Source organism: Pristiophorus japonicus, unplaced genomic scaffold (assembly GCF_044704955.1).
Source record: "Pristiophorus japonicus isolate sPriJap1 unplaced genomic scaffold, sPriJap1.hap1 HAP1_SCAFFOLD_118, whole genome shotgun sequence".
NCBI classification, from domain to species: Eukaryota; Metazoa; Chordata; class Chondrichthyes; family Pristiophoridae; genus Pristiophorus; species Pristiophorus japonicus.
The window spans coordinates 1,039,214-1,052,448 of NW_027250842.1; the positions used below are offsets into that span (position 1 = coordinate 1,039,214).

General features: G+C 57.2%; 2 protein-coding genes across 2 annotated transcripts in view; both read right to left on the reverse strand.

Annotated features, from left to right (window-relative positions):
* LOC139242043 (mitogen-activated protein kinase 7-like) lies at positions 1-13,120 on the reverse strand. The gene is made up of 4 exons (XM_070870177.1): positions 11,976-13,120; positions 5,181-6,295; positions 1,919-2,046; positions 1-711 (listed from the first exon to the last, which is right to left on the reverse strand). Exons 1-4 carry the CDS (start codon positions 13,105-13,107, stop codon positions 567-569), a joined length of 2,520 nt encoding a protein of 839 aa, XP_070726278.1. The 5' UTR covers positions 13,108-13,120; the 3' UTR covers positions 1-566.
* The window catches only part of LOC139242039 (mitogen-activated protein kinase 7-like), a 7,516-nt gene continuing 7,387 nt past the window's right edge, over positions 13,107-13,235 (reverse strand). Inside the window, exon 3 of the mRNA XM_070870173.1 lies at positions 13,107-13,126. Coding sequence (XP_070726274.1) covers positions 13,107-13,126 — 20 coding nt within the window. The remainder of the gene's footprint in view (positions 13,127-13,235) is intronic.

A 13,235-nucleotide genomic window follows, 5' to 3' on the forward strand; every position in this document is an offset into this window, starting at 1 on the left:
AGTGCAACGCTCCCTCAGTACTGCCCCTCCCACAGTGCAACACTCCCTCAGTACTGCCCCTCCCACAGTGCGGTGCTCCCTCAGTACTGCCCCTCCCACAGTGCAACACTCCCTCAGTACTGCCCCTTCCACAGTGCAACACTCCCTCAGTACCGCCCCTCCCACAGTGCGACACTCCCTCAGTACTGCCCCTCCGACAGTGCGGCGCTCCCTCAGTACTGCCCCTCCGACAGTGCGGCGCTCCCTCAGTACCGCCCCTCCGACAGTGCAGCACTCCCTCAGTACCGCCCCTCCCACAGTGCGGTGCTCCCTCAGTACTGCCCCTCCCACAGTGCGGTGCTCCCTCAGTACTGCCCCTCCCACAGTGCGGTGCTCCCTTAGTACCGCCTAGGAAGATGGTTTCCTCACTGGTTGCCGCCTGTGTTCGCCACCCCTCGTCGCCAAGCAGCTGCTTGCAATCCAGCGCCTCTGGTGGGGAGAAGGTCCAGTTTGGGCCGTGGGTTGGCTCCTCTCCTGCATGAGGGACGGTCCAGGCTGTGAGCCAACGACCGGGCCCGTCGCGACCCCTAGAGGTCGGGCACGTCGGAGAGGATCATGGGAGAGCCCAGCTGCAGCTCCTGTTGCAGTGATTCCATGTCGGCCGGGTTCATGCGGTGCACCTCCAGCCAATCGGACAGCAGGGAAGCGGAGAGGGGGGCGGAGTCACCCTGGCTGCAGGAGAGAAGGAGGGCAAACATATTTAACCTTCGGCACCATGTACAGCACGGATTAGATACAGTCAAACTCCCCCTGCGGCAACCATTCTGCGCACTGCAAGATCCCACAAAATGCCATGAGACAAATGAGCAATTAAACTGTTTTTAGTGATGTTGATTGAGGTGTAAATATTGGCACGAGGACACCGGGGATCGTTAGCTGTCCACCTGAGAAGGCAGACGGGGGCCCTCGGTTTAATATCTCATCTGAAAAACAGCCCCTCCGACAGTGCGCCGCTCTCTCAGTACTGCCCCTTCGACAGTGTGGCGCTCCCTCAGTCCTGCCCCTCCGACAGTGTGGCGCTCCCTCAGTCCTGCCCCTCCGACAGTGTGGCACTCCCTCAGTACTGCCCCTCCGACAGTGTGGCACTCCCTCAGTACTGTCCCTCCGACAGTGCGGTGCTCCCTCAGTACTGCCCCTCCGACAGTGTGGCACTCCCTCAGTACTGCCCCTTCGACAGTGCGGCACTCCCTCAGTACTGCCCCTCCGACAGTGCGCGCTCCCTCAGTACTGCCCCTCCGACAGTGCGGCGCTCCCTCAGTACTGCCCCTCCGACAGTGCGGCACTCCCTCAGCACTGCCCCTCCGACAGTACGGCACTCCCTCAGTACTGCCCCTCCGACAGTGCGGCGCTCCCTCAGTACTGCCCCTCCGACAGTGCGGCGCTCCCTCAGTACTGCCCCTCCGACAGTGCGGCGCTCCCTCAGTACTGCCCCTCCGACAGTGCGGCGCTCCCTCAGTACTGCCCCTCCGACAGTGCGGCACTCCCTCAGTACCGCCCCTCCGACAGTGCGGCACTCCCTCAGTACCGCCCCTCCGACAGTGCGGCGCTCCCTCAGTACTGCCCCTCCGACAGTGCGGCGCTCCCTCAGTACTGCCCCTCCGACAGTGCGGCACTCCCTCAGTACTGCCCCTCCGACAGTGCGGCACTCCCTCAGTATTGTCAACTGGGGGTGGGGGGGGGAGCGTGGGAGTGTCAGCCTGGCTTCGGTGGCTCGAGTCTCTGGAATGCGAGGTGTGGGTGCGGCTGGAACCCACGACCTTCTGGCGCGAGAGTGCCGCTGACCTTCGGCCCCCGCTACGGTGCGCGGGGCTCGAGAGCTTCCTGTTCGCCAGCCGCCGCGGAGTGGCGACACACGAGACGACAAAAGACGGAGCCTCACCTGTCGTGGCTGTCTCCCACCATGTCGAAGGACTGATTGAGAAACTCTTCCAGGTCGAAGCCCACTCCATAGCCTGCGCCGCTCCCCTTCGGCGTCACCGAGAATACCGGGGGCAGCAAGTCCTTCACCTGCGTGGGAGAGAGACAAACACACAGGGGCATGTGATGTGACTGCACTGGAGAGGGTACAGAGGAGATTTACCAGGATGTTGCACTGGAGAGGGTACAGAGGAGATTTACCAGGATGTTGCACTGGAGAGAGTACAGAGATTTACCAGGATGTTGCACTGGAGAGGGTACAGAGGAGATTTACCAGGATGTTGCACTGGAGAGGGTACAGAGGAGATTTACCAGGATGTTGCACTGGAGAGGGTGCAGAGGAGATTTACCAGGATGTTGCACTGGAGAGGGTGCAGAGGAGATTTACCAGGATGTTGCACTGGAGAGGGTACAGAGGAGATTTACCAGGATGTTGCACTGGAGAGGGTGCAGAGGAGATTTACCAGGATGTTACACTGGAGAGGGTACAGAGGAGATTTACCAGGATGTTGCCGGGACTGGGGAATTTTAGCGATGAGGAAAGATTGGATAGGCTGGGGTTTGTTTTCTTTGGAACAGAGGAGGCTGAGGGGAGACCTGATTGAGGTGTATAAAATGATGAGGGGCCTGGATAGAGTGGATAGGACGGACCTGTTTCCCTTGGCAGAGAGGTCAACAACCAGAGGGCATAGGTTTAAAATAATTGGGGGGAGGTGTTGACTGGAAATTTCTTCACCCAGAGGGCGGTGGGGGTCTGGGGCGGAACTCACGGCCTGAAAGGGTGGTAGAGGCAGAAACCCTCACCACATTTAAACAGTACCTGGATGTGCACCTGAAGTGCCGTAACCTACAGGGCTACGGACCCAGAGCTGGAGCGTGGGATTCGGCCGGGATAGCTCTTGGTCGGCCGGCGCGGACCCGATGGGCCGAAATGGCCTCCCTCCCCTGCTGTAAAATTCCATGATTCTACGACTCGGAGAAAAAGCGGAGGCGTTTGCCAACCTTCCGGACAGGAGGGACTTCAGAACCTTTGGCGCTGGAGAGCGCCAGCTGGTGGCAAGAGCCTGCCACTGCAGCGTGACGCTGACACACGAAAATTGAATGGGAAATAATTCACAATGGCCAGCTGCTATCAGAGAACAGAAGGTTTGCGTCCTCGGCAAAACAAGGGAAATTGTTCGGCAGTGAAGAAAGAGTCACTGCTAAAAAAATTGGATCGATGGGGAATATGAAGGATGTTGAAGGAACATTTCTGGAATAAGCTGGGATGAAGTGGTGTTTGAGGGAACAGGATAAATGTGTTTGTGGCGGAGGGATACAGGGAAAAGGTTCTGCGGAAGCGAGTAAAAACTTAAGAAATAAGGCCCCCCCGAGCATTCAATATGATCATGGCTAACCTTGTGTCTCAGCTCCACCTTTCCACCCTATCCCCATATCCCTTAATTCTCTGTCCAAAAATCTATCAATCTCAGCCTTGACTATACTCAAAGACTGAGCCTCCACAGCCCTCTGGGGCAGAGAATTCCAAAGATTCACCACCCTCTGAGTGAAGAAGTTTCTCCTCATCTCAGTCCTAAATGGCCGAGCCCTTATCCTGAGACTGTGTGAGCCCTGGTTCTAGACTCCCCAGCCCCGGGGGAACATCCTCCCTGCATCTACCCTGTACTTCTTTAGATAAGCAGAACAACTTGTATTTATTTCGCGCCTTTAACGTAGTAAAACGTCCTAAGGTGCTTCACACGAGTGTTATAAAACAAAAATTGGACACCGAGCCAGAAAAGAAATTAGGGTACATGACCAAAAGCTGGGTTTTATGGAGCGTCTTAAAGGAGGAGAGAGAGGTAGAGAGGTTTAGGGAGGGAGTTCCAGAGCTTGGGGCCCAGGCAACAGAAGGCACTGTAGGTCAGTGAGCTCAGGGGGCGATGCTGCGAGTTAGGACACGGGCAGCCGAGTTTTGGATCACCTCTAGTTTACGGTCAGAGGGGTAGGTTTTAAGGAGCGTCTTAAAAGCTCCCAGGGCTCCCATCCCCGTCTCCGAACTCTCACCAACTCCCGTTTACGCAACACGCCCTGTGCTCGCTGATGGACATTGGCCCCCCCCACAACACCTCCCAATTAAAAAATTCTCATCCTGGTCTTCAAACTCCTCCATGGCCCTATCTCTGTAACCTCCTCCAGCCCCTACACCCCTCCCTATCTCTGTAACCTCCTCCAGCCCCTCCCTATCTCTGTAACCCCCTCCAGCCCCGACACCCTCCCTATCTCTGTAACCTCCTCCAGCCCCTACACTTCTCCCTATCCTCCTCCAGCCCCTCCCTATCTCTGCAACCTCCTCCAGCCCCTACACCCCTCCCTATCTCTGTAACTTCCTCCAGCCCCTACACCCCTCCCTATCTCTGTAACCTCCTCCAGCCCCTGCAACCCTCCCTATCTCTGTAACCTCCTCCAGCCCCTACGACCCTCCCTATCTGTATAACCTCCTCCAGCCCCTAAAACCCTCCCCATCTCCCATAACTTCCTCCAGACCCTACACCCCTCCCTATCTCTCCAACCTCCTCCAGCGCCTACACCCCTCCCTGTCTCTGTAATCTCCTTTAGTCCCTACACCCCTCCCTGTCTCTGTAACCTCCTGCAGCCCGTACACCCCTCCCTATCTGTAACCTCCTCCAGCTCCTACACACCTCCCTATCTCTAACCTCCTCAAGCCCCTACACCCCTCCCTATCTCTGTACCCTCCTCCAGCCCCTACACCCCTCCCTATCTCTGTAACCACCTCCAGCCCCTACACCGCTTCCTATCTCTGTAACCTCCTCCAGCCCCTACACCCCTCCCTATCTCTGTTACCTCCTCCAGCCCCTACACCCCTCCCTATCTCTGTAACCTCCTCCAGCCCCTACACTCCTCACTATCTCTGTAACCTCCGCCAGCCCCTAAACTGCTCCGAAATCTCTGCGCTTTCCAGTCCTGCCCTCTTGCACATCTCCCAACTTTCATCGTTCCACCATCGGTGGCCGTGCCTTCAGCTCGAAACCCCGAGCCCTGGAATTCCCTCCTTAAACCTCTCCGCCTTAACACGCTCCTTGTAACCTACCTCTTTGAGCGGAACTCTTGGCCGACTGTCCTGGTATCTCGCGAGGTGGCCCGGTGTTTAATTTTGTGCGGCATTTGGGCTTCGGGAGGGTGGAGGCGGCGTGTAAGCGCACGCCCTCGCGGCAGGCCCTTACCTGTGACTTGGAGAGCTGGTGCGTCACCGTGGTGATGTCGGCCGAGTCGGAGCTGGAGGCGTCGAATGGAGCGACGGGGAACGCCGATCGAAGCCCTGCCCCCTGGGCCTTCTGCTGCTCCTCCGCCGCTGCCGTGGGGATGGCTGGGCCCTGCGGGAAGGCGGGAGCCTCCGGCACTCCGTCCCGCGGGACGAGGCGCGCAAACCCGGCGCCGTCGTGAGGCAAAGGGGCCCGAGGGAGGGAAGGGTCGGAGGCCTGCGGGTCAGGCCCCGGCCAGGCCCCCTCGTGGAGCGCTGGGGGCAGTAGGGTTGCGGGGCCCGGCCTGGCCCAGGGGACACCCGCCCCCGCCCCGAACAGTTGAGGGGGGGCGGGAAATGCCGGGCCCGGGCCGTGCTGGATCCCTGGATCGCTTGTGCCATGAGGTGGTCGGAGGCCTTCGCCTCGGGGTTTGGCCGTCTCCCCGACGGGCGCGAGGCCGGGAACCGGCACTTGGAAGGGATTGACGGGAAAGCAGCGCGGCGTGCTGGAAGGGATGTTGGCTTTGGGGGCCGCTGCAGGCGCGGGGGCCTCGCAGTCCGACGGGGCAGGCCGGAGGGCTGCGCCAGGCCCGAGACCCGAGGCAGGCCCGAAGCCTGTACCAGGCCCAAGGCCTGAGGCAGGCCCGAGGCCTACGCCAGGCTCGAGGGCCACGCTGGGCCTGAAGCCTACGCTGGGCCCGACACCCGAGGAAGGCCTGAGGCCTACGCTAGGCCCGAGGCCTGCCAGCCCCTCCCGCAGGCCCCCCGGCCGGTACTCCGGGCCGTCGAAGCTGGGACCCGGCGCGCCAAAGCCTCCATTGATCAGTGGGGCGCCCCCCTCTCCTGCCTCGGGCCGTCCCCGCCCCTCCATCATCTTCATCCAGCGCTCCAGCAAGCTCTTATCACCCTGGCTGAGCACCACCCCGCCCAGGATATCGCCGTCCTTCAGCTCCTTGCGCTCCCGCTCCTTTTGCTTCCGCTCCCTCTCCTTGGCCCTCTCCTGCCGCCGCCGTCGCTTCTCCTCGCGCTCCCGCTGCCGCTCCTGGGCCGTGATGGGCCTACGAGGGTCTGAGGGGTCCTGGCTGCAGTTGGTCATTTCTGTGGGCAACACAAAGAAAAAGGGACTTGCGTCTCTGCAGGCATTTCACCCCCCCTCAGGACGTCCCGGATCGCCTTTTACCCCCCCTCAGGACCCCCCGGATCACCTTACACTCCCTCAGGATGTCCCAAAGCCCCCTTTTCACCTGCTCAGGACCTCCCAGAGCACCTCACAACCAACGCCGTGCTTTTTGAAGTGTGGTCACCATTGTAACGTAGGGAAGGCGACAGCCAATTTACGCAGAGCAAGATCCCACAACCGGCCTTGAAAGAAACGACCGGCTAATCTGTTTTATCTGTGATGCCGGTTGAGGCGTCGAACCCACGAGCTTCTGACTCGGATGTGAGAGAGGGTGAGACGGACTAACGTTCTTGGTCTTGACAGGATGGATGCCGAGAGGTTGTTTGCCCGGGCTGGAGAGTCGAGAACTAGAATCACAACTCTCAGCCAGTCCCGCTCGCTCTGCCCTTTCCCCGTCGCCCTGCCAATTTTTTTTCTGCAGGTACTTATCCAACTCCCGTTTGAAAGACAAGATTGACGCTGCCTCCACCTCCCTATCAGGCCGTGCATTCCAGAACCCAGCCGCTCCCTGCGTAAAAAAGCTTTTTCTTGCATCGCGTTTGGTTCTTTTGCCAATCGCTTTAAATCTGTGTCCTCTAGTTCTCGACCCTTCCGCCAATAGAAACATAGAAAATGGGTGCAGGAGTAGGCCCTTCGAGCCTGCACCACCATTCAATAAGATCATGGCTGATTGGTCACCTCAGTACCCCATTCCTGCTTTCTCTCCATACCCCTTGATCCCTTTAGCCGTAAGGGCCACATCTAACTCCCTCTTGAATATATTTAGTGAACTGGCCTCAACAACTCTCTGTGGTAGAGAATTCCACAGGTTCACCACTCTCTGGGTGAAGAAGTTTCTCCTCATCTCGATCCTAAATGGCTTACCCCTTATCCTTAGACTGTGTCCCCTGGTTCTGGACTTCCCCAACATCGGGAACATTCTTCCTGCATCTAACCTGTCCAGTCCCGTCAGAATTTTAAACGTTTCTATGAGATCCCCTTTCATCCTTCTAAACTCCAGTGAATATAAGCCTAGTCGATCCAGTCTTTCTTCATATGTCAGTCCTGCCATCCCGGGAATCAGTCTGGTGAACCTTCGCTGCACTCCCTCAATAGCAAGAACGTCCTTCCTCTGATTAGGAGACCAAAACTGAACACAATATTCCAGGTGTGGCCTCACCAAGGCCCTGTCCAACTGCAGTAAGACCTCCCTGCTCCTATACTCAAATCCTCTCGCTATGAAGGCCAATATACCATTTGCTTTCTTCACCGCCTGCTGTACCTGCATGCCAACTTTCAATGACTGATGTACCATGACACCCAGGTCTCGTTGCACCTCCCCTTTTCCTAATCTGTCACCATTCAGATAATATTCTGCCTTCCTGTTTTTGCCCCCAAAGTGGATAACCTCACATTTATCCACATTATACTGCATCTGCCATGCATTTACCCACTCGCCTAACCTGTCCAAGTCACCCTGCAGCCTATGAGGAAAGGTTGGGCCTATACACACTGGAGTTCAGAAGAATGAGAGGTGATCTTATCGAAACTTATAACATAATGAGGGGGCTCGACAAGGTGGATGCAGAGAGGATGTTTCCACTCATAGGGGAAACTAAAACTAGGGGGCATAGTCTCAGAATGAGGGGCCGCCCATTTAAAACTGAGATGAGGAGGAATTTCTTCTCTCAGAGGGTTGTAAATCTGTGGAATTCTCTGCCCCAGAGAGCTGTGGAGGCTGGGACATTGAATATATTTAAGGCGGAGAGACAAATTTTTGAGTGATAAGGGAGTAAAGGGTTATGGGGAGCGGGCGGGGAAGTGGAGCTGAGTCCATGATCGGATCAGCCATGATCTTATTAAATGGCGGAGCAGGCTCGAGGGGCCAAATGGCCGACACCTGCTCCTATTTCTTATGTTCTTATAAGGGGAACAACCCCAGCTTCTCCAGTCTATCAACGTAACTGAAATCCCTCATCCCTGGAATCATAAATCTCGTAAATCTTTTCTGCACTCTCTCTAAGGCCTTCACATCCTTCCTAACATGCAGTGCCCAGAATTAGACACAATACTCCATTTGGGGCTGAACCAGTGTTTTATACAGGTTCATCATAATTTCCACATTTTTGTACTCTATGCCTCTATTTATGAAGTCTATGATTGTGTAACCCTTTTAACTGCTTTCCCAACCTGCCCTGCCACTAAAATGCATAGAATCATAGAAAATAGGTTCAGGAGCAGGCCATTCGGCCCTTCGAGCCTGCATCACCATTCAATATGATCATGGCTGATCATTCACCTCAGTCCCCCTTTCCTGCTTTCTCTCCATACCCCTTGATCCCTTTAGCCGTAAGGGCCACATCTAACTCCCTCTTGAATATATCTAACGAACTGGCCTCAACAACTCTCTGGGGTAGAGAATTCCACAGGTTCACAATTCTCTGAGTGAAGAAGTTTCTCCTCATCTCGGTCCTAAATGGCTTACCCCTTATCCTTAGACTGTGACCCCTGGTTCTGGACTTCCCCAACATCGGGAACATTCTTCCTGCATCTAACCTGTCCAGTCCCGTCAGAATTTTATATGTTTCTATGAGATCCCCTCTCATCCTTCTAAACTCCAGTGAATACAAGCCCACTCGATCCAGTCTTTCATCATATGTCAGTCCTGCCATCCCGGGAATCAGTCTGGCGAACCTTCGCTGCACTCCCTCAATAGCAAGAATGTCCTTCCTCAGATTAGGAGACCAAAACTGAACACAATACTCCAGGTGAGGCCTCACCAAGGCCCAGTACAACTGCAGCAAGATCTCCCTGCTCCTATACTCAAATCCCCTCGCTATGAAGGCCAACATGCCATTTGCCTTCTTCACCGCCTGCTGTACCTGCATGCCAACTTTCAATGACTGATGTACCATGACATCCAGGTCTCGTTGCACCTCCCCTTTTCCTAATCTGCCACCATTCAGATAATAATCTGTCTCTGTTTTTACCACCAAAGTGGATAAGCTCACATTTATCCACATTATACTGCATCTGCCATGCATTTGCCCACTCACCTAACCTGTCCAAGTCACCCTGCAGCCTCTTAGCATCATCCTCACAGTCACAGTCTCAGGATAAGGGGGCGGCCATTTCAGACTGAGATGAGGAGAAACTTCTTCACTCAGAGGGTGGTGAATCTTTGGAATTCTCTGTCCCAGAGAGCTGAGGAGGCTCAGTCCATGAATATACTCAAGGCTGAGATTGACGGACATTTTGTATACTAAGAGAATCAAGGGATAGTACAGGAAAGTGGGGTTGAGGTTGAAGATCAGCCATGATCTTATTGAATGGCGGAGCAGGCTCGAGGGGCAAAATGGCTCCCATGTCTTATCTTCAAAGCCTTATTTATCAGGGCACTGTCTAAATGGTGAAAAGAAACTTGGGGGTCCATGTACGTACATCATTAAAATGTCATGCACAAGTACAGACAAGAAAAAAAGATGGATTTGCATTTATATTTCACGGCCACAGGACATCCCAAAGCACTTTACAGTCAATGACGGAGTCACTGTTGTATGGTGGGAAACGCGGCAGCCAATTTGCGCACAGCAAGCTCCCACACACAGCAATGTGATAATGACCCAGATAATCTGTTTTTGTGATGTTGATTGAGGGATAAATATTGGCCCCAGGACACCGGGGAGAACTCTCCTGCTCTTCTTCCAAATAGTGCCCTGGGATCTTTTACGTCCTCCTGAGAGAGCAGATGGTGCCTCGGTTTAATGTATCAGCGTAGAGAATTCCACTGAGTGAAGAAGTTTCTCCTCATCTCAGTCCCCTTATCCTGAGACTGTGAGCCCTGGTTCTAGACTCCCCAGCCCGGGGGAAACACCCTCCCTGCATCAACCCGGTCATGCCCTGTAAGAAATGTCTCTGTTTCAATGAGATCACCTCTCATTCTTCTAGATTGATCTGGACAATCCTCTAGATGGCCCCCAACCCCTCCCCATCCCAGGAATCAGTCTGGTGAACCTTCGCTGCACTCCCTCAATGGCAAGTATATCCTTGCTTAGGTAAGGAGACCAGAACTGTGCACAGTACTCCAGGTCTGGTCTCACCAGGGCCCTGTATAATCGCAGTACGACGTCTTTACTCTTATACTCAAATCCTCCTGTAATAAAGGCCAACATACCATTTGCCTTTCTAAATGCTTGCTGTACCAGCTTTGACTCAGTGGGTAGCACACTCGCCTCAGAGTTGGAAGGTTGTGGGTTCAACTCCCACTCCAGGAACCTGAGCATATAAATCCAGGCTGGCACTTCAGTTTAGCACTCTGGGAGTGCCGTGCTGTCGGAGGGGCGGTACTGAAGGAGCGTTACACTGTCGGAGGGGCAGTACTGAGGGAGCGTTACACTGTCGGAGGGGCGGTACTGAGGGAGCGCCGCGCTGTCTGAGAGACAGTACTGAAGGAGCGTTACACTGTCGGAGGGGCGGTACTGAGGGAGCGCCGCGCTGTCTGAGAGACAGTACTGAAGGAGCGTTACACTGTTGGAGGGGCGGTACTGAAGGAGTGTTACACTGTCGGAGGGACAGTACTGAGGGAGCGTTACACTGTCGGAGGGGCGGTACTGAGGGAGCGCCGCGCTGTCTGAGAGACGGTACTGAGGGAGCGTTACACTGTCGGAGGGGCAGTACTGAAGGAGTGTTACACTGTCGGAGGGGCAGTACTGAGGGAGCGCCGCGCTGTCTGAGAGACGGTACTGAGGGAGCGTTACACTGTCGGAGGGGCAGTACTGAGGGAGCGTTACACTGTCGGAGGGGCAGTACTGAAGGAGCGTTACACTGTCGGAGAGGCAGTACTGAGGGAACGCCGCACTGTCGGAGGGGCGGTACAGAAGGAGTGTTGCACTGTCGGAGGGGCAGTACTGAGGGAGCGCCGCACTGTTGGAGAGACGGTACTGAAGGAGCGTTACACTGTCGGAGGGGCGGTACTGAGGGAGCACCGCACTGTCTGAGAGACAGTACTGAAGGAGCGTTACACTGTCGGAGGGACGGTACTGAGGGAGCACCGCACTGTCTGAGAGACAGTACTGAAGGAGCGTTACACTGTCTGACAGTACTGAAGGAGCGTTACACTGTCGGCGGGGCAGTACTGAAGGAGCGTTACACTGTCGGAGGGGCGGTACTGAAGGAGCGTTACACTGTTGGAGGGGCGGTACTGAAGGAGCGTTACACTGTCGGAGGGGCGGTACTGAAGGAGCGTTACACTGTCGGAGGGGCGGTACCGAGGGAGCACCGCGCTGTCAGATAAGACATTAAACCGAGGCCCCGTCTGCCCCCTCAGCTGGATGTAAAAGATCCCGGGGCACTATTTGGAAGAAGAGCAGGGGGAGTTCTCCCCGGTGTCCTGGGGCCAATATTTATCCCTCAACCAACATAACAAAAACAGATTATCTGGGTCATTATCACATCGCTGTGTGTGGGAGCTTGCTGTGCGCAAATTGGCTGCCGCGTTTCCCACAATACAACAGTGACAACACTCCAAAAGTACTTCATTGGCCGTGAAGCGCTTTGGGACGTGAGGAACACCCAAGTCTTTCTTGTACCTGACGCTAAGCACCGGGTGGTGACCCTTACCTTTATTTTTCTGCCTCAGCGCTGACTTAAGCAGCACAGCTTTCAGCGCCGCCTTGGTGTCGGCCGAGATGCCGCCCTCCTTCTTGGCGTCGGCCCGGCCCTCGGCTGGGCGGCGCTCGCCCCCCTCCTCCTCCTCCTCCTCCTCCCCCTCCTCCTCCTCTTCCTCCCCTCCGCCGCCCGCTGCCTCGTCCTCCTCCGCCAGCTGGGGGGAGGTCAGGTCAATCATCTCCTGGGCGCAGTCGGCCGCCCCCGCCGGCGGCTCGGCGCTGGGCATGTCCACGTCGGCGGGAGGCGGCGGCGGCGGGGGCTGGGCGGCGACGACCACCGCCAGGGCGGGCGCCAAGCCGACGGCTCGCCGCAGCCCCTCGCGCCGCCGGTGGAAGTCGCGGATCTCCCGGGCGATGGCCTCCTTCAGCCCCTCGCGGGTGGGGGCCGGCCCGCCCAGGTCCAGGTCGAAGTCGAAGGCCGGCACGCAGGCCGGCTCGTCCTGGGGGTCGTGGTACTTGGCCAGGAAGGGGTGGCGCAGGGCCTGGGGGGCCGAGGGCCGCTCCTGGGGGTCGAAGCGCAGCAGCAGGCCCAGCAGGTCCAGGGCCTGGGGGTCGGCGCCCGGGTACAGCTGGGCCAGGGGCACGGGCTGGCGGCGGGGCAGCCCCCGCAGGTAGGCCTGCACCCGCTCGGCCCCGATGGAGCCCACCAGCCGCTCGGGCGGGGTGCCCAGCACCGTCAGGATCAGCTGCAGCTGGTGCAGGTAGTTCTTGCCGGGGAAGAGCTGGCGGCGGCCCAGCATCTCGGCGAAGATGCAGCCCGCCGACCACAGGTCGATGGCCCGGCTGTAGCCCTGCAGCGAGAGCATGAGCTCGGGGGCCCGGTACCAGCGAGTGGCCACGTACTCGGTCAGGAAGGGCTCCGGCTCGTCCGCCCGCCCGCCCAGGCCCCGGGCCATGCCGAAGTCGCCGATCTTCAGCTCGCAGTTCTCGTTGACCAGCAGGTTGCTGGGCTTGAGGTCGCGGTGGACCACGTTGGCCGAGTGCACGTACTTCAGGCCCCGCAGCAGCTGGTACAGGAAGTAGCGGGCGTGCTCCAGGCTCAGCGGCTGCGAGGAGTGGATGATCTGGTGCAGGTCGCTCTCCATCAGATCCAGGACCACGTAGCTGCAGGGGGGGGGGGGGGGGGGGGGGGGAGAAAGGGGAGGGAGGTGAGGTCAGCGGCAGTCCCACACGTCAACCAAACCCCTCCTGTACCCACCCCCCCGCCTCTCGC